Source organism: Dermacentor andersoni, chromosome 4 (genome assembly GCF_023375885.2).
Source record: "Dermacentor andersoni chromosome 4, qqDerAnde1_hic_scaffold, whole genome shotgun sequence".
NCBI lineage: Eukaryota > Metazoa > Arthropoda > Arachnida > Ixodida > Ixodidae > Dermacentor > Dermacentor andersoni.
The window spans coordinates 88,007,767-88,028,696 of NC_092817.1; the positions used below are offsets into that span (position 1 = coordinate 88,007,767).

A 20,930-nucleotide genomic window follows, 5' to 3' on the forward strand; every position below is an offset into this window, starting at 1 on the left:
TTTGGTATAACTGCGAGAAACACCGCGAAATAATTGTGAAATGGAGAAGCATGATTGCAACACCGGAATGTCAATTTATTCCAGCATGAGACGACGTAGAAGAGGCGAGCAGTAGCAATATTCAGTTATGTTGTAGGATTCGTGGTCTATCCTCCATAGTGGGTTTGTGCCATTAATTGAGGCTTAATCATCATCATCATCATGTTGTCCGTTTGGATGGTGCCTCTGCTTCGTGGAAGAAGAACACTGGCCGATGCTTGCTGTAGTACGTGACGTAATTGAACAGTATCACGCTTGGCAGACCTCGTACGTAGACGTGGTTGATGACGCTGACTCCTTTCGATACGAGCCATTATCAAAAATGATCAACCGTATACTCCGCGGCGGTTACCTTTGGCGCGGCCGCGCGGGCCCTATTTTGAAAGCGATCTGCGATGGAGATTGAGCGCGCCGAGTACTGATAGCCTTGTGAGCGCTGTGCTCTCGCATTTTAGTTCGCGTTGAAGCGAGAGGCAGCACGAAGGTCAATTCGCTCGCTGCTGCGGGCCCTATCTTGAAAGCGATCGGCTTACGTGACGGATGGATGGACGAATTTTTTTTCGTTGGGTAGGCATAGAAATGCTTACGCATTTAAAGAAGGCAGCTTATTTATGCGCATTCAAACACATCCGCCTTCGAAAAGATCCCCTTGCGCGGCAATGCAGCACTTTCAATGTACCTGATATTTTCCAAATTTTTACGCGCGGTATATGTTCCTGTACGGTTCAAGCACCTTGTGCGATTTGGTCTTGATTTCAGAAATCGTGTCATCCCTCCTGTGTACGTCTAATTTCAATTGCACCACCACCACCACTACCACCACCACCACCACCACCAACAACAACAACAACAACGACAACAACGAACATTGGCAATTACGCGCAATTAACGCCGTGGCACTCGGAAGGCCAACGGGGAAATGGGGCCATGGAAAAAACGTTGAACAGTGTGGGCGCTGACGGGCTCGCAAAGCAGCTCGGGCCTGCAACTCTGAGCGTGGTCTAAAGGCTCAAGCGTTACACACCTCTGGATGACAAGCGCTTTACAGGTGGTGTCATCAGCCGCCTTCCCAAAGCGCTCTCTGAACCGTCGCCCAACCGTCCCTTCCGGTTCCACATCGCCACTGTGCCCTGAGCACCATTCATCGCCGTGTCGTCGCTGTTTATCACGCTGTTTATCGTGACGAACATTATCAATATAAAGAATGATAAATTACTGAGGTGGTTTTATGTGGCCAGGCCGCGATCTGATTATGGGTAACGCCGCAGTGCTTCAATTCTAATCATCTTCTTTTTTTTATTTTATTAAAGAGCGCCCAATGCACAGCACACGAGCGTTCGTGCATTACGACCCTCGTTGATGCCGGCGCGGCTGGGATCGAGCCCACGACCTCGCGCTCAGCCGCGAAGCGCCATAGCCATTCAGCTACCGCGGCGGGTCACAATTGCTTCATGCATAAGGTCGTTCGCGCCAGTAAATTGCATGAGCTGAATTTCTCGTTTTGTGTGGGCAATAATTGGCTGTGCTTGCTTGTTGCTGATTTCTTTGAGTACATTTATGCGTTGCTTGTCACGTGTAAAATGACTGATCAAGTCTTTTCTGACCACTTGACATGCTGACGTCCCGTAATTCGCTACGCGCCATGCTTCCTTAAAGTGTTTTTAATCTTTTTGTGATTTTGAAATTTAGATCTCCATGACGCTGTAGCTACCCTCTTTGACGGAAAACACTAATATATCAACAGAAAAGATCCATCGGGAACGAAAATCTACCTGAGAGTATAATCAAGCATTATTGCGCCGCAAACAAGGCGCGGCGGAAATAAAGTTAAACCGTAACTTATAAGTCACTTTGTGGCTACGAATTAGTGTTTCTCAAGAGACGCTGCATTTAACGGAATGACTAAGCGAACTGATAAGATAATACATAAGTCTACTGCATTTAAACGAGCGAGGATATCTTCTTGGGCCTTGTTATCGCATGATTTCTTGCTCCACTCTAAGAAATTATAAGTAGGGCTTAATATCTTTAATGAGAATATTCTAAGAAACTATGCCAATACAGATTTTCCGCTAGCTGTATGACATTATATGGCCTAGGACCACAACGTAACGAAGGCACCACCGAAGTTCTTTCGTTCAAGTGACCTGGTTGAATGACTTTAACACTTTTCTTTTCTTTTGCCCAGCGTTCTTCTTTATCTGTGTGCATGTGCACATGTTTTCTTTTTCATCTCTTTCTCTCTCTCTCTCTCTCTCTCCGCGCGTGTTCTTTTCCTCTTCATCTTCCTTTCGACCCTTCCCCAGTGCATGGTTGTAAAGCAGGTCTGGTTAAGCACCCTGCCTTTCACATCTCATCTCTCTCTCTCTCTCTCTCTTTCTTTCTATGGCATTTAGGATGGTTTAATGCAAAGGTGCTACACCCGCTGTACCGCATGTACCACATTCTCTCGAGAGCTCATTGAGGCCTCGGCATAAAAACGCACATTCCCACTTTCTCCCTGCAACCCACCGGTTTTAACGCTGTGATTTGGCACTGCGGCCGAATACGAGGCAGACAAAAGAAAGGTGGACAGGTATCACGTTCGGTTTAGTGATTGATTGAACGATCTGGATTGAACTGGTTCAAACGAACAACGAAACGACAACCCTTGCTCAGCACGACGAAGCCAAAAGCGACCAGCGGAGGCGTGCACAAAGAACTTTCGCGAGAACCACCAACTTCCCGTGAAACGGTAATGTAGCGGTAGCGGCGAAAGCGCAAGCGTGGAATTAAAAACCAATCGTTAACGAAGTATAGAGTTCCTTAGACGCACTCCGATTTTCGTTCCTCTGTTCCGTTCGTTCACTCGTTCCGACTTCGCCTATTTCGGTCCTCACCGCAGGAGCCCCCAGGGCCACCAATCAACGCGGTCCAAGACAACGCGAACCTCCGCCGAGAGGAGAAGGAGGCTGCTACTTGAGTGTGGTGAGTCGATGAACGAGTGTTATTTATCGGAAACCTAATTACTGTCGGAGCTCCTTAGCCCGGAGGCGCCTCGCGGCGGCTCCGCGGGAGACGGGCCGCATAGAGCGCACTGGCCGTGGATTCCGGCCTCCGTCTCTTTCTCCCGCCGCTTTCCGCCGCTCTTTCCCGACACAGTTTGGCCAACTCCCGCATCGCGGCGGTCAATGCTTCTCGGGCGCTTCGAGACATAATTAGCGCGCAGGAGACAAGCCAAATAAACACGCTCGGTGTATTGAGACGAGCGCGCGTCTGAGCGCTCGCGTCTGAAGAGTCGCGCCCCCTGTAGCGCCATTGAGGAACGCGGGGGCGACCGCGCAGTCGGTAATTATCTTCCCGCGTCAAACTTTCGGCGGTGCACGGCAGGTCAGTTTGTAGGCGATAAGAAGTTTCAAAGTGCCTCGGGGCCGCGCCGGCTGTTCGTTGGCGCACGGCAAATGGAACGGCCCGGAGGCGCGGACTCAGTTATTGACACGTGAAACCGCCGGCTGCTACACACGTGCGCTGCGCTACGTGCTGCGGCCTATGCTTGCGTGACGGCGATGCTTGCACCCTGGAAAGCTGTCGCGCAACGCCTTTCCCTGTCACCTGGTTGCATAATTGTAGTGATCGAATATGCTGTCAAAATATGACAGCAGCCCATCCATGCGAACGCAACGTGGGGTTTCATGAATTTGGTGTAAGCGAATTGCACACAGAATATTAATTATAAGTTTACTGCTTGTCTTTTACAAGAGGTGGCCGAGAGTAAAAAAAAAATATATGTAAGAGAAACTCCCTCTTTGCATCGCCCCTATTCACCTTTGGAGCTCTGCTTTCTGCTCATCTAGCAAGCTCTATTAGACATACGTGCGGACTATTTATAAACAGCGCCACATGCGAAAAAGAACATCAACAGCACCGACAAGTGGCGGAAAAACGTAAGTAAGAAGAATGGACCTTGCTCACTTTTGCGAAAGCACGTACTTTCTTATGTGAACAGAGCAAATTAGAAGCTTAAGAGCGGCGCTCCACTCACAACCGTCAATTATAATATACGTGCTTCGAGTTTGAGCTATAGTATACTATAGCATTAACAGCTTTGCCATCACTGGCCTTTCTCTCTCCCTTCTCTCTCTTCCCCTTCTCTCTTCCTGTTCTCTCTTCCCCCAGCGTAGGGTAGCCAACCAGACTTTTGACTGGCTAACATCCCGGCTTTCCTATATTCCTCTGTCTCACTGGCCTTTATGAAGATCGAAATGGCAAACCAGACAACGAAGTTTAAATCTTTGCATGCTGCTTCAGAGGTTCATTTTTCATCATGTCAAACGCTGCCCACGTTTCTCACTTATTACCACACTGTTCTTTTTTTTTCTCACCAAAACATAACTCACGAGGAATAACTGCTTGTACTTCCGGTCGCCTGCGCATTTTTGCGCGTACGAAGAATTGACTCCCTTATTTCTATTACACACTGAAGTAACCGAACCATCTACTGCCGTTGCCCTAATTTTCCCATTCCTTTCGACGCCGCTTCTTCAATACCACTATACACTGTTTCCCCAGCTTCCCCGCGGGTTCATCCCGACCACTTGTTTCAGCGACATCCCTCGACGCTCGCCAAAAGGAGCGAAAAAAAAAAAAGAGGAAAGGAAAAGCGGAATAAGGCGAATCCTATTACACGGGACTGCGTAATGAACGCGAGAGAAGATTCTAGGCAATGATGATTCTTGCCAGAGTAAAAAAATAAAAAAATAAAATAATATAAACATAAAATAAAAGTTAAAGGAAGGCGGGAGGAACAAGCGAAGGAAAAACCGCTATATTATCCGGGAATGGCTAACGACTTCGGCCAAGCGGACGGAACAAATGGGAACACTCCCTGACTTGAGTACCAACAATGTTTCATTTTTGTTCTTGCATTCGCAGCGCCTTCCCCTCGTCTGCCCATCCTTGCCTTCTGCTTGCTTGTACGGGCTTTCGGTGCACGCTGGGCGGCCTGCACGCGCGTACTACGTACATGCTTTTCGAGCTCGATCATGCTTTCGTTTTTCTTGCGTTGGGTGTGTGTTACCCCCCAGTGGGGAAGTGCCCTGAGAGCGTTGTGTGCTCGAGCAAGACAAATGAACGCTTGTCGCAGTTGCCCGTGCCTCGTATTTGAATTACGCTCTCATTTCTTTCCTTTCATTGCCATTTCATGCACGCGCGAACACTGTTTTGTTCGTTGGGACGCGGGAACGAATGAAGAAAGGAGGTTTGGCGAGCGCGAATAGAAAGAAAAGAAGGAAACACGAGAGAACCCAGTAAGGGATGCCCTCTTAACAACGGGGCGACGGCTGGAAAATAAGGTTTTCCCCTTTCCAGAATTAGCCAGTTTCTCGTTTGAATCTTCTTCTTTGATGTAACGCGTACTCACTCAAGCAAGGAAAAAAAATATCCCGAGTTCGAGTTGCAAGTTTGGAAGCTTCTTTCAGGTCACGCTGAATTTCCATTAAAGGAAACTTGAAGACGCACATGACGCATGAGTCACCGAGTCGTGACCGCGGTTTTTCGCTGGTCGCAGGAGCTGCTGATTAAGTAACGGCGACTGTGGTTCAAGTTATCGATCTTCTTGTTTAATATTAGTTTATTTGCTACGAGTATGCATGGCGTCTACATCATATTTTTAGTATTTATTTTGCCATTCCTATGCCTTCGTCTCTACTGCTGTAACTTAAGTGGCAACAGAAGGCGTTCATTAAGTATGTGTGCTTGGTTGGGTTTTGTTGCGGCCCGAGGCGGCGTTTGGGCCAGGAATTCACCAAGCCCATCGACGAGTACGCTCGGTAGTAGGAATGAAGGAAGAAGGGTTTATTTTACATTAGTCACACTGGCTCCAGATACGGAAGCCCACTCCCTGCAGGAGCATATCAAACGTCTGCGTTTGATATGCTCCCCAGCACAGGGTAGCCAGCCGGTACTTACGCTGGCTAACCTCCCTGTCTTTCCTTCCCTTTTGTCTCTCTCTCTCTCAGGCCACGTCAACCCCCTCTGCACGAAAGGTATCCGCTTTTAATACCGTCGTCTCTCATATGCGCCTAGACTTGAAAATCTGATGACTGTATCCTGGCCAATCACAATCGTCGAGTCGGTCCCAATATCCCGCCCACGATATCGCATGGTTCCGCCACAATTGACTTCCAATGGCGCTAAATATGCGCCTCATATTTAGCAAATTTAGCATATTTAGGAAGCGCGCAGCAATCTGGGAATCCGTGGCCGGCGCCGTTCATCGGCAGCCGTCGACTTGGGCTCCTTTCATTCATTAGTTCAGCTTGTCAAGTGCGGGTAGAGGGGCCCTTTGTGGACCCGTCAGCAGTCGGTGTCAAGGCTACGTTGACTTCTGGATAGGCGCTGATGGATTGATGAGGTTGCCTCGTGGCAAACGTCTGATTAGCGCTCTTGGCCCTGTTGAGACGTAACAGTGTGCTTTTGTCACCTAAGCAGCACACCTGTCACGCGTTAACTAGTTAAGACCTTCCGCACGCGTAAACCTAAGTCAAAGTAATTGACACAAGTCTCTTGCAATCGCGTAATCCCACTTGTTATTTATTTCATTTGTTCAGGTACCAACATCGCACATTTGGGCATTACTGTAAGGGGGTCGAAATAGTAAACAGAATGGAAAAATAGAAGCAAACAGTGCCGACTGTCACTTGAACATTCTATATTATGCTGAAGAATCCCTCACCTCTTGCAAGGATGAGGGAAGCACATTTGCGGGAACATGCACAACACTCGCATCTAACTAATTCCACTCACCAATGGTTAAAGAAGAAAGATAAACGAACGTGCGAATACATTCATACAACAGCTTATTTCTCTAACCTCTTTGGCGTGCTGCAAATGTTCATCAAGGGTTCTGTATGAACTAGATAGAAATTAAGCGTTCCTGTGGTTAAGAAAATTCATCTTACGCGTACTGAAGCAACCGTACTTCGTGCAATACTAATAGTTACGTTAGGCTGCTCTGTATTGATTCGTTACACTTAGTTACACTTCGTCAGCAGGAGTAAAAGTTAGTATCACTGCAAGAGGCAGACCATTTGCATTCTACAAAGCTCACGCAGGCATTGCGCAAGAGATTGTTAATGTACCATCATTAAGAATACGCACCATGGAGAAATTATAACGCAGGCACCAAGTTAAGGATTCGAGCTAAGAGAACGAGTTAATCATTCGAGTTATCCCGAGTCAGTCATTCATTGCGAAACTTCTTAGTTGCGAAAAAGCGTATCCGAAACGATACGCTTGTGCTCATTTCATGGACATTGCGAACTGGGTCTACGAAGTGTCAGGTACAAAATAACCAACATCTCAATCAAGAGCATTACGACACGAGCATTAAAATTTCCTTCTGCTAGCGTACACACGAACGTTCTTTTTTTATGCTTTGTTAACGAGAGGAGTGGCAACTGCGGCGCAGCTTGCAGACGACTTCAAGATCTCGCTTCAATTTACGCGCTGCAGGTTGAGCAACGCAACCATTCCGCAATCGAGTGGCAGATGGCAAGGCGACCAGTGCACGGAGAGCGAGCACAAAATATTTTGAAACGAGAGAGAAACCAGAAACTTAAACGAAAAACGGCTGCCGCGACACGGTGTACCAGAATAGCTTATCATTGCTTGCAAAGAAGAATTTTCGCTTCTTCGCTTATTTATTCGTCTCGTTCTTTCTTCTCTTCTTCAGTAATTATTCCTCTCTTATGTAACGTTTTTTCTCACCTGGGCAGCTTTGCCTGCTCACTTGCTCCTCAAAACGTGGCGCTTACTGACTGCGTGCTTATACGTCCGCTTACGCGTTCGCCTAAATGGGCAAGAGGGGGAGAGTTGAGAGAGGAGGTAAAAGTTTACAAAAGAAAGTGAGACAAGAAAACGTTTGAATTACTAAAAAGCAGCCAATCTGGAAGTGATAAAATGATTTCTAATACAATCGGCAATATCAAAATGAATCCAATTATCATTTCAGAAGATTAACTTTACAATCTTTATGTATCGCGTAGATATTTACCGATGACCGTGCATGTATATTTGTGTGGCTGAAGCTCAATGCGTGCAGAGGCTTCGAAGGAAAGAAAAATACTGGAGTTGTGCATCCCCAACCGACTCCATTTCTTCCCCCTGTTTCTTTCTCCTTGTGGTCGTTCTTCCTTTTGTGCTTGAGAAAAAAAAAAGACGAAATATTATTGGTCGGCTGAGAATTGCAGCCACCTTTGCCGCTGCTTAAGAGTTCGTGCGATGAAAGAAAACAAAAGAAATTGTTTTGCATATGAAAGTATGTATGGTTACTGTTCAAACAACGAGCGACAAAACTTGTCTGAAGTCCGGTTCATTCCACACGGTGAGCTTCTTTCAAAACTGGAAGAGCAATCTAAAGCTGCAACTACACGTTGTAACGAGTACTTCGCCCTTTCTGGAAATTGTGCGCTGCTGCTAGGATTTTCGTAAGTTACTGCAACAATTAATTGAACCAAACTAAGCGATACAACTCCTTAAAACGCGGATTGTACGAAGCAGGTAATTCAAGATATCCAGCAGAGCGCCACGCACGCACGCACGCACGCACGCACAAAAAAACAAACAAACAAACAAACAAACAAACAAACAAACAAACAAACAAACAAACAAACAAACAAACAAACATGTCCGCCGCGCCCATAACGGCACGCGCACGGAAACGCACTCGCGCGCCCAGACACACTCGAGCACGCCATCGCACGCGCCCGGCCAACCAGGCACTCGTCCCTGACAGACGCAAGACACATGAAGGCGGCGCCGAAGAATCAGCGCGGCGGGCAGGCGCGTTTTAACGGGAATCACGCTGTTCGCAGTAAGAAGGCCTGCTCGGTGATCGAGTGTTTGCCCAAAGCGAAGGGCCAGCGTCCGCCTTCCCGGACACGCGCTCGCGCAAGGAGCCCCGCCAGTGGAGGAGGGGCGTCTCGTATTTATATTCTGTCCATCTCTATCCGCACACACGAGAAAGCACTTACCGCATCGCGGCGCGTTTAATTCGTCCGTGCCTCCTAAGGCACTTGGTCCAGAACCATGCTGCGAGAGGGAGAGTATCCGCGTACGGACGGCCTCACAATTGCATAAAGTAAGGCTATATAGAGCCAGATAATATTTTACTTTGATCTTGTCTTATCACATGCCACGCCGAATGGTCCGACAAGGCGATAAAGGCGGTGCGGTGTAGAAAATGACGGAAGAGTAAACGAATAAAGAACTGCGATAGTATCGTTATTTCGTCCGAGTCCTGAAGTACGTGCGAGGTATCTGTATGCACGGCGTCCGCATTTGGCCGTCACAATCTTAACAACTCGAATGACTGCTCCTGATGGGTTATCGCGAGCACTTTTACCGTTGCAATCCGTCGAAGGATCCTTGGTGACCGTCCGCTTCCGTCACGAGGTTTACCGAAACGTTTACACTTCCCATGAAGAGAAAAACAAAATTAATGGAAGCATGTCGTCCACGTACCCACTCCCAAGTTGGTAAAAAGCGAAAATTGGGCGAATTGGCATGGAAGCATGGCTAGTTCGGAGCGTGAACTACTATAGGGCAAAAGCCAAAACACGAGAAGAGGCAGGACACAGCACTGACTGGCAAGTGAAAGTTTATTCGAAAGGTTGGCAACATTAAAAAAGGCGACATGTAATACGTCATTAAAAAGAGCAAGTAAAAAACAGAAAATGTTGTGTTGTAACATTAAAAAATATTTTTGCTTTTACCTACTTTGGTTCTTTTATTTCAAATAGACTTCAAAGCTAAAGTCGTTTCCTGTGTGCGTCTTGGCCTTGTTCTGCTTCTTTTAAGCGCTAGCTCAATATTTCTGAATATTGGGTAATCCCGCTACATAATATAGCCGTACCGACGTCGGACGACGCTGGGTGGAAACACAGAAAGAACGCGCATTCTGGCTTTGCGTGGTTGCCGTTCTAGGACGGAAAACTTGACGAATCGTTGCGAGCGCTAAACTATATATTCGGTGCCACTTGTACGCCTGAAAACACGGAATCCTGATTTCATAGAAGGAAGAGGTGCGCTGAGCGAAACACAGCGTCGGAACGAGGGCGAGAAAGAGAGCACCCGGGGCCTACGCGTATTTCCGATAGGGAGGGTGGGCTCGGACCCTTGTTCCCTCTCGCAGTTTGATCGATGTGCCCGGCGTACAAGTTCTCTCTGGCGGCGCCAACCACAAACACGTGCCGTGACGCGTGGTGCCCAGCGAAGCGGCATCACTATGGCCGTTCGTCGGTTTCGTCAGGCTCTTTTGCGCCTTTATACGAGCCGGCACAGTTCTGTTTTCTTCGGTTCGGCCTTTCTCTTCGCAATGGTGAATGAAGGACACCGATTGGCCCTGGCCCGAACCTTTCAGCTCGTCACTCTTCGATGTATCTACACGCACGTGGATCTGTCTTGCCCCTTTCGTTTGGCGCGGCGATCGACTTCGGCGAAAGGAAATAACCAGCCGTACAGAGATTGTCGTATAGGCAGACGGCAGGGAAATTAAACAACTATATATGCGTGACCTTTTGGAGCGGTATTCGATGACGCAATTGCAGGTCAATAAAGCCGAAGGTTGGGCGCTGGACTGACATGGCCAATCTCAGACGTCTTAGGGTGGGCAAAAGGCTGGGAAGCCTGTGGACCGGCAACTTAACGTTATCGCTCAGCGCAAGACGCGCCAACGCGATTTGGAACTTACTCGAATGTTATCGTTAATTCTACCTGTTGTTTATGTTCTTGCCGAGCTTATGCAATGAGATTATATGCGCCACACGAATTCTGTATCACTTTCTGGAAGGCACGCAGGCACAAGCGATTAAGCTGGAACGTTCGACGAGTCATGTATAAAAGCCGACGTGCTTGACTCGCAGAACAGATTTTTGACGATCACCGACAGGGCTTGTCTCTATCGCTCTGCCCTGAGTATCTCTTGCTAGTGTATCTATTGGGCACAGGTTTGCCCAATAAAACGTTGGTTTCGTGATTGACTGTTTTGCTACTGTGTTCTTCACTCTCACCAGAACGTGACATCTGGTGTAGGTCCTGGGTATCGATCTCAGTACCTCTCGCAAGACAGGGTGGTAGATGGCAACCTTCGTGAAAAAGTTATTGGGACTCTCGTTAGAAATTTTACAGAAGTTCTGTAGTGTCTATAGATCCTCTATAGGAAGTTTGTCTACTTGAGGATTTACACTTTCTTTTTCGGCTTATGCATGCAGGTTTTATAAAAAGCAGCCTGCTCGCAAGTCTCTCTACCACAGCCGAATAAATAGAGTATACGCAGTTGTTTTTCTATAACAGTATGGATACATCGTGTGGTGTAGCTAGAACACTCTTAGGCAAAGTTAGGCCACGGCGGCCGCATTTCGATGGGGGCGAAATGCGAAAACACCCGTGCACCCGTGATTTAGGTGCACGTTAAAGAACCAAAGGTGGTCTAAATTTCCGGAGTCCTCCTCTACGGCGTGCCTCATAATCTGAAAGTGGTTTTGGCACGTAAAACCCCATAATTTCATTTTTTAGGCAAAGTTACACCCCTTGGGGTGTATCTCTGCCACAGAACAATAATCGTCATCTGCCTTGCTCGCGTTTCCTTTCTTGAAAACGCCGCGCCCGCTACTTTCCTGTCGGGAATGCTATGCCATGCTGATATCGCGCATGCCATTCGTTACTGGAAAGTATACATACACCGGGCTCGCCGCGTTAAAGAAAGTAAATGCGGACAAGGACGATGACGATTATCGTTGTGTGGCAGAAGGGTGTAATTTTGCTTAAGAGTGTAGAAAGCGAGGCGGTTGTACAAAAAAAATCAGTAAAAATCCACACACGGTGCAAACTTATTTCAAAAACTGCCAGGAGCTAGACCTCACACAAAGCCTATAGCCTGCAAATTCAATGCGACATACGCTGCAGTGTCTTCACAGGAATGAACTTGCATCCTTATAATTAACTTTAACACCCTTATATTTAAATTTTCCCATTAGGTCACGTGGCAAACCATTCGAAGTAAAGAAGAAAAGTTGTTTTGGCCCTTCCTTTGTTCTTATTCTGTTTACTGACATTTCACACAAAAGGCTTCTCTGTTACGCGTCGTTTTCCACCGAGTACCTGCTCGCGTTTCTTCCTCATTTTTCTCCTCTTCAAGGATCACTGCGCACGCACGGCGCAATCTGAGACTTACATTGTTCTCCTGCAGCGTCCGCTACGATTTATACAAGATGAAAATAGAAGGCTGTCGGCGTATCTAGAGTGTCATTTCTTTTCATTCTAGTAAGAGTCAAACTCGTTTCGTAAACGAGATGATGAGAATCGCGCGACCTCGGCGAAGAAGCCTGGTCCCATGGTAGCCTTCACGGTGAAAGGCGAGTCGCACTAAAATTTCGGTCGCTGTTTACGGCTGCGAACACCCGCACTTCCGGTTCTTTTGCAACAAAGTTTAATTTGTGTGACCGACTTGCGTTACGTTACCGGGAGTGAGTGAGTGAGTGAAAACTTTTGAGTCTTTCAAGAGTTTCGCGGTTGCGAGTTCTCCGTCGTCTTCATCTTCTTGGCGCTGGCGACTTGAGACTCCTCATCAGCAAGGGTGGGCCCCTATTCCAAGGCTCCACTGAGTCGTGCTGCATCGCTCGCGTGCTGCACTAGGGCCCTTTGGGCCGTGAGCTCGCTGCTGGTGAGCCAACTCTCCCATTGCTCCGCACTCGGGTGTTCGTGTTTGTGGAATGCTTTGTTGCGTTCGCACTCCCAGGTGATGTGGTAGAGTGTAGGCTTGGCACCGCACCAAGGGCAGGTGGCCCTGTATTGTGTCGGAAACATATTATTGAGCACGTGTAAGTTGGGGAAGGAGTTTGTTTGTAGTCTGCGCCAGCTGGTCGCTTCCTCCTTTGTGAGGTCTTTGTGTGGTGGCGGGTATCTAATTCTACTTCCTCTATGCAAGTTCAGGGTCTCTGCGTATCCCCCCTCGCAAGCCTGTAGGTGGGTCTCCGGGGCATCCGACCGCCCAGCTCGGAACGCTTCGCCTCGAGCTAGGCTGTCTGCCCTTTCGTTCCCCCCTATGCCTACGTGACCCGGGATCCAGATTAGTTTGTGCCTGGGCTTTTCCTTCTCGGCGGAGGTGGCTCCGCTGAGTATTCTGAGGGCAGTTTTGCTGATTCTGCCTCTCGAATAGTTCCTGCACACCTCTTTTGAGTCCGTCAGTATGTTGAGAGATCGGCCTGTTCTATAACCTTCCGCTGCCGCCAGCGCTACGGCAATCTCCTCGGCCTCCGCTGTGCCAGCGACCTTTGCCGTCGCATACGTGATCGGGTTTCCTTCCTTGTTAACCACTACCGTACACGGACGCCGCCGTATATCTACGTTACGGGGAAATCTGACGCGCTGCTTTGGTTATGATACCGTTATTCAGGATTGGGCACTGAAATTACGAACGCCGTGGGATTGGGGGGGGGGGGGGGGGGGGGCAGCCGCCGAACGCCAATTCTTCCGGTTCTTTCGCAACTGCGTACAACTTATATGACCGATTTGCGTTATATTAAAGGAAATACGACGCTTCGCTCTGGTTAGATTGCCGTTATTCAGGAGTGAGCCGTACCATCAAAGTCATCTTGCAAGATAAGACAATATAATAGAAAGTATAGGGCCATTTTCTTTTAACTGCGCCAAATTAATACAAAAGTTGCCTCTGGCAGATAATACGATTCTAACCCTTGAACTAAATTACTCGATGAAGTGGCCATTACTTCTACGAGAAATCGAAATGATTAATTGAACAATTAACATAATTACACTAATTAACTTGTACAATAATTATTACGGCACGCATATCAATCTACGCAATGTACCTAGCGAGTTTGCCAGGCATATCCACTTCGAACGAATTCTGAAGATGGCACCGGTTTTGAGATATGCGCCGTCAAACGTGCGGTAAAAATGAACTGTTGTTCCACTTACTTTTTAATGAAAACGCTGTTTCATGCATTGAAGCAAAAATAACTGTGACGCTAATGGAATTCGTCACACAGACCGAAAATTATTACGTCGGAACTGGTGTAGTCCTGTTTAGGTGCACGTTAAAGAACCCCAGGTGGTCGAAATTTCCGGAGTCCTCCACTACGGCGTGCCTCATAATCAGAAGTGGTTTTGGCACGTTAAACCCCATAATTTTTTTTTTTTTTTGGTGTAGTCCTGAGAATTCGCTCCAAGCTTGCGAATTCATGGATAGAAATATGTGCCATAACGCAATTAAGAAGTGAATTGGTGCAATTATGTTAACTATTAAAGTAAGCATTTTGCTTTCTCGTTGAACTAATTGCCACCTCATAGAGTAATTTAGCTCATTGGTCATAATGGTGCTATCTGCCGCAGATAATAAAAAAAAAAAATTTGATGCAGCTAAAATAAAAAAAGAAAGAACTGGTATATCGATCAAGCTCAAAAAGATGTTAACTAATTACCAGGTGCGAAATTCGAACAACGGAACTCAAAACAACAACAACAACAACAACAGCAACAACGACGACGACAACGACGACGACGAATAAACAACAGACGTGAACTGTTTTAAAACGAAGGGCTAGGCGACAAATTCATGTAACCCTCAGTGGGCGCGCGGTTGGAAATAGTAAGATGTAATCGACGTATACCACACGCTCGCGTCGTATAGCGAGCGCAGACAGAACCGAAAGGCTTTCTAAACACATTGCGCACGAAAAGTCTTATACGAGGCGAACGCGAGGGGGCAGGGTGAGGGGTCGAGTGAGGGTAGATTGAGCAGTGGTGTAATAACGGTGGTTAATGTGGCAACAGATAGAGAACATTTCGTAGGGCAAAGCCCATATCCATTTTTCATGCGCTACACAATGAATTAAAAAAAAAAAAACGATTAACCTCCGCTTTCTTTTGTTCCGTTGGCGACATCAGCGTGTTACTTTGATCCAATCGACATCACTCCTACGGTGCCTCTATATATGATTCTCGTCTATGGTTCTGCAAATACATGCCTCATCTCGATTCGTAATACTCGTCCGTCATGTGTTAGCACTACTTGCTTACACTTTACACATACCTTATTTATCGTGGTGGTAGCAGCTGCTAAGCGCGAGGTCGCGGGATCAAATCCCTGCCGCGGCGGCCGCATTTCGATGGGGGCGAAATGCAAGAACGCCCGTGTACTATGCATTGGGTGCACGTTAAAAAAATTCAGGTGGTCAAAATTAATCCGGAGTTCCTGACTACGGCGTACCTCATAATAAGATCGTGGTTTTGGCACGTAAAACCCCAGAATTCATTTTTTTTTTGTGCTATTAACAACAAGAGCGCGCATGCCTACAGTGGACCACCTTTACCTGGATTTGTAAATTAATCCGACTGTAAACATACATTTAGCTGGGACAGATGTGGCATTTAAACTTTTCTGACGGAACCAAGCAGTCTTTCAACCAACCATTGCTAGCGGAGAGTGGAGTGGTGCGCCCTGGCATCTCCTTCGCTTCGCAGACAGGCTAACCGCGTCCGGCAAATGGTCTTAGCGAAAATGTGTATAGATGTATCTATAGCCTCCGAAATCGGGCTACGCGCGTAATTTTGTTCTGCGCGCCGATCAGTCTCGAAGGCTATGAATGCCAATAATTAGTTTAGCATTTAGCGGGGACATGTCATTAGCGGACGTTAAACCACGTCCTCCAATATGTTCAGCTCGTGCGGATGGTTCCTCCGGATTTCGGAGGCCATCTATGCATGGCCGCGCATCGACAAAGACGCCAGGGGACACGCAGATCCATCTCCTGCTGATAAGCTTGAGAATGAACATTGTAGGGGAGGGGGGGGGGTAGACACACAGACATGAACTTCTGCTCAGTGAAATCAGTGGAGTCCTGGCACCACCGGTAAACGAGAGGCTAAATACGTTAGCCATTCGCCTAATTTGTTAGCGGAGAAGAAAAACAACGGGACGTAGCGTTAAGCCTTCTTCGCCTTGTGGCCCTCTGTTCTCATGTCCTGCTATCAAGGAGAACGCCGTGCCGTTGACAACTCACTTACCTATGACCCTGAGGTACATGGAACCGACGGCCGTATTTCCCCTGCGGTTGCTGACGGCGCACTCATACCAGCCTTGGTCACTTTGGGTCACGTGAACGATGTGCAAGGTCCCGTTGTCACTGGCCAGGATTCTGGACGAAGGCCGCAGCTTCTCGTTGTCTGAAAGCCGAAGACATTACATTAAAGAAAAATATATGATGGCGTGAATAATGCCGGCACCTCGAGTACGAAGAGAGGATTACAGGCTGACTGTCGATCCCCTTTCCCTATATTTCTTATAGAATGTAGCCGTAAGACTTCTTGAAAAATACTATAATAAGATAGACAATGTCTAATATGCAGGCCTACGATCCGGCACTTTTCCTATAGTTATAGCCGATAGCTTTCATGCAGATTACTCATAGGCGGTAGACAATAGCGAAAGAGATGTTTAGGGGGGCAACATCCCCTATAGCACGCATGAGTCAGTTTACGCTGAACCTAAATTAAGGTTCTCCCAGGCTGGGGGGGGGGGGGGGGGGGGGTGTCCAAGGCCTGCAAGTTATTTGCCCTCCGATCAGCGGCGAGGCCTGTGCGGTGCATCTGGTTCCTGATACAAAATTTGGTAGGAGTGTTGTGGTTGCCGCACCACCCCGTTTCTCTCCACGTCGCTTCTCTGCGAAACAAGTCTATCAGCGGTTTATTAATCAATATATATGTAATTTCTCAGGGCAGCTGATGTCGCTGGCAACCTTTTCCGTTACGATGATGCAACGAAATACCGGGACTCGCGATTGTAATAATTACAGTGCAGCGCCGCAACACTCCGTTGTGCCGCGATTACGGGTGAGGCGCATCATAAAAAAAAAAAGAAAGAAAGAAAATTACGGATCGTCCTGACACGCAATCCGCTACGTGTACATATTTGCGCAAGGCCAAGGTCGCATCTATTACATCCCAATGTGCCGGCCTGGTAATCAATATTGACGGAGGCTTCAAAGGGGAACAGGTTGCTAGGCAATGTGCCCAGCAACTGGAATTCAGTGGCTAAAAAAAAAAAAAAAAGAAGAAGAAGGTCAATGTCGCAAGTAGTATCTGCCATGAGCCGCCACGAAATGATATATCCACGTTAGGTTGATGTTTTTAGTGCCCCGAAAAGCACAGGCTGATAGACATGACGGGCAAAATTATCTTTTGCTCAATACTCACGTCTATCACAGGAAAACCTCGCAAAACAGGCGAAAGATGAAAACTGTGGGTGTTATGAACAACTTGCAACAGCACACCCGCGGAAAGGGCTGTCGTACCCACCACTTAGGTATTTTTCTTGCAGGAGGGCAGTGATATCGGCAACGACTTTTGCGACTTTTAGGGGCCGGGCTTCGTCAAGCTACATTAATGCAGCTTTTTCCCGCCACCCCTTTTCTCCCTTTGTTGAGAGATGAAATAAAGTTTTGATTTGATTTGATATGTCTGCTTATCGTTTGTTTCTTTATAGTTTTGCACGGAATACATGTGATCTCGCTGAATGGCTGCTTTGTGTCCGGGTGCACACATTGTCTGAATAACGTATTGCAAGATACACTATTGGCGACAGAGGTTTACGCACCATGGTTGTCACAATACAAATGAAATGTTATTCCTGTGTTAGCGTGTGGCTTGCAATACAGCGCGGTGAATCCCCCGAGACTATGAAAGAAGTGCGCGGCTGTAGATCGCGACAATTGTGTGTGTGTGTGTGTGTGTTTTTTTTTTGACGTGCGTGATGCGGGAACTTTCGTCTCTGAAGGAACATTTTCTTTCCAGCTCTCTCACATTCACAGTGTGACTGGCAGGTTTAACACACTAAATCATTAGGGAAAATAAGGCTTCGTCGAGATGAGTTGCGCTATCGAAGAAGCTCATCAGTCATAGACAAAAAGGAAGATGCACAAGTGCAAAGGAATACCTTGTGTCGTTACAGGTAGAACTCTGCAATACGCGGACGATAGGCTCTACACATCTTCAGAGAAAATGGCCAATAGACAAGGTGCTTAGGAAAGCAGACAAACTTCGGTTTGCTTTCATACGTTGTTTGTTGGCGCTTTGTTCTGAAGAAGGATGTGTACAAACTTGCTCAGGTGTTATTTATTTTACTGTAGGGTGTATAGATGATAATTGCTGATCTTTAATGACATCGCCTTTGAATAGGGGACCCGCCGTGGTTGCTCAGAGGCTATGGGTGTTGGGTTGCTGAGCACGAGGTCGCGGGATCGAATCCCGGCCACGGCGGCCTCATTTCGATAGGGGCGAAATGCGAAAACACCCGCGGTACTTAGGTTTAGGTGCACGTTAAAAAACCCCAGGTGGTCGAAATTTCCGGAGTCCTCCACTACGGCGTGCCTCATAATCAGAAAGTGGTTTTGGCACGTAAAAGCCCATAACCTAATTAAATTTTTTGAATAGGGGTGGCGACTATCACCTAGTTTGTGCGAGCTACTTACATGAACTGCCATATACCATGACCTAGCGTTTTGCCTAACTCTTTCATCTCGTAAAGTTACCTATGCCTGTGGCCACATCGCCGGTACCTCTTCCCTGCTTTTCTTTCCACCAACACCCTTATCACATCTTGCTTATCTCCACCGTTGACCAGTCAATGCTCCAGTCATCTTTAATATCTGCGCTTCCAGAGCATGGACATTTCACACGCTTCCGGCTGGCTAGATATATACGTGCGTATTCCATTACAACGTTCCGAGTCGTCTACGGCCTTTTTTCTGCAGCAGAGCCGATTCTGACCCTGTTGCGAATGTTTGCTCCTTTGCGAATGGATGGATGGAAGGTAGGAGCGTCCCCTTTGAAACGGGGTGATGGCCACCATGCTCAGCTTTTTATTTTTGTTTAACTTTGTGGTAAGTTATTAAAATTCGCCATTTTCTTTAAATACGTCTTCCTACACTTTTAACCTTATGTCACCTCTCTGCTTTTGAGCCACCAATCTTCCAATCACTTTTTGCCAATTTCCACCGCATATTTATTTACATGACTATTGTTATCTCTAAACCCTAGGGCCCCAGGAAGCGTGACTGTGCCTGCATCGACATCGGTATGGATACCACCACATTTTAGTATGAGGTGCTCTATTATTTCTGCAGATTTACCACACACAGTACATGTGTCTTCTTCTTCGTTAAATTTCTTTTTATAGCTGCGCGTTCTAAGACACCATGACCTAGCTTCAAAGAGTAGGGCACTGCCTCTTGAGTTATCATCAAATGCTTCCTTCCTAATCTGCTGTTTCCAGTATCGATATAGTTCAACACTATGCTTCTTTCCCATTGAATTTATCCAATTGTTACCTTCCGCGTTTTTAACCTGTCGTTTAATGCTATGTCTTTCTCCGTCCTCGTGTCTGGCATACTTACTGATTAGCTTCCTAGTTCATTTCCGCCATTGTGAGTCAGTGCTCTTTCTGTGTAGGTATTTAAATACCTTAGCTGCCCATTTATTATCGTCCAATTTCCTGAGGCATTTTTCTTATATAGGATTTTACTCTGAGCTTCCCGCGCTTCGAACGATGCCCAGCCCATATCCCCCTGTACTGCCTCTTTTGTGGTTTTCCCGTGGGCACCTAGTGCTAATCTTCCAACAGCTCTCTGATTTACTTCTAGTCTCGACTGAACTTTTGCCCTCAAGCGCAGGACCGCATTCCCGAAAGTAAGCCCCGGCACCATTATTCCTTTCCAAATATCTCTCAGTACTTCATACCTGTTGTACCCCCCCCCCCCCCCCCCCCCCCCCAATGCCCTATGTTTGAGTATCCCGGAATCTCTTCGCCCTTTTGCTATGAGAGACCGTTCGTGCTTTTCCTGTGTAAATCTGCCCTTTGTTTGTGCGGCCCGGAGCCAGGCGGCGCCATCTGGCGTCCACGCGCTGCACTGAGCGCACCTTTCTTCCAGACGACCTGCGAGATGGGGTACCCGGAGGCGGCGCACTGCAGGCGCACGTCGGCTCCGCTCACGTGGGTCACGTTGTCCATGCGGTGCACGAACGGCGGCCCGTACACCGACAGGCGCGCCGTGTGCTCGGCCGAGGCGAGCTCGTTCTCGGCGCGGCACGTGTACACGCCGCCGTGCTCGGTGGCCACGGCCGACACGTTGACGAAGCTGGTGACCACGCCGGAGGCGTCCACGAAGTCGCCGATGCGCAGGCCCGCCCGGTCGGCCAGGAGGCGGCCGTAGCGGAACCACGAGATCTGCGGCAGCGGGTTGCCCGTCACGGAGCACTTGAGCGACACGGGCAGGCCGGGCTTGAGCAGCTGGTCCTGGAAGGCCTCCAGGAAGTCCGGCGGGTTCTCTGCACCGACCGGAATAGGGGCCGGTCGACGTCGGAAATGAGAAAGCCGTGCCTCGGGGACGGAGGCGGCGCGCCGCAGTCGTTCGCGCGCACGTACTCGCACACGCACAAGAATGCGCATACGCGCAAAGAGAAACGCGCACGCACAAACACACTCGCGGAGAAGGAAAAAAACAAGGCATCCAGCGCTTCTATCCGTCTCGGTCTCGCGTTACAGCAAAGCAGATGAGAAAGCGGGGATATGCCTCGCCTCGCGGCTAAGAGATAGGGGCGAGGGAAGTTGGTTGCAAGCGCGGGACATTGGTTTTTCGTAGTTCTTTCCCTTCGGTGTTCCTTATTACTCTTAGCGGCATCTCGGTGCCATGGTTTCTGTCACGGCAATGATGCTACGTGGACGAAGTTAGAAAAGGGCCATCATTCGCCATTGAGACTTGAGCTGGTTTTCTCCGTTCTACTTCGCCCCCCCCCCCCCCCCCCACCCCTCTTTCCGCGCTCCCTCTATTTTTTCG

At 48.0% G+C, this 20,930-nt stretch overlaps 1 protein-coding gene across 2 annotated transcripts in view; it reads right to left on the bottom strand.

Moving 5' to 3' along the window:
* The window catches only part of LOC126536805 (cell adhesion molecule Dscam1-like), a 505,486-nt gene that overhangs the window by 81,812 nt on the left and 402,744 nt on the right, over nt 1-20,930 (bottom strand). For both annotated transcript variants that reach the window (XM_055074009.1, XM_055074008.1), the window contains exons 7-8: nt 20,014-20,421; nt 16,105-16,263 (exon numbers count right to left, since the gene is read on the bottom strand). In XM_055074009.1, the coding sequence (XP_054929984.1) occupies nt 16,105-16,263; nt 20,014-20,421 (567 nt within the window). The remainder of the gene's footprint in view (nt 1-16,104; nt 16,264-20,013; nt 20,422-20,930) is intronic.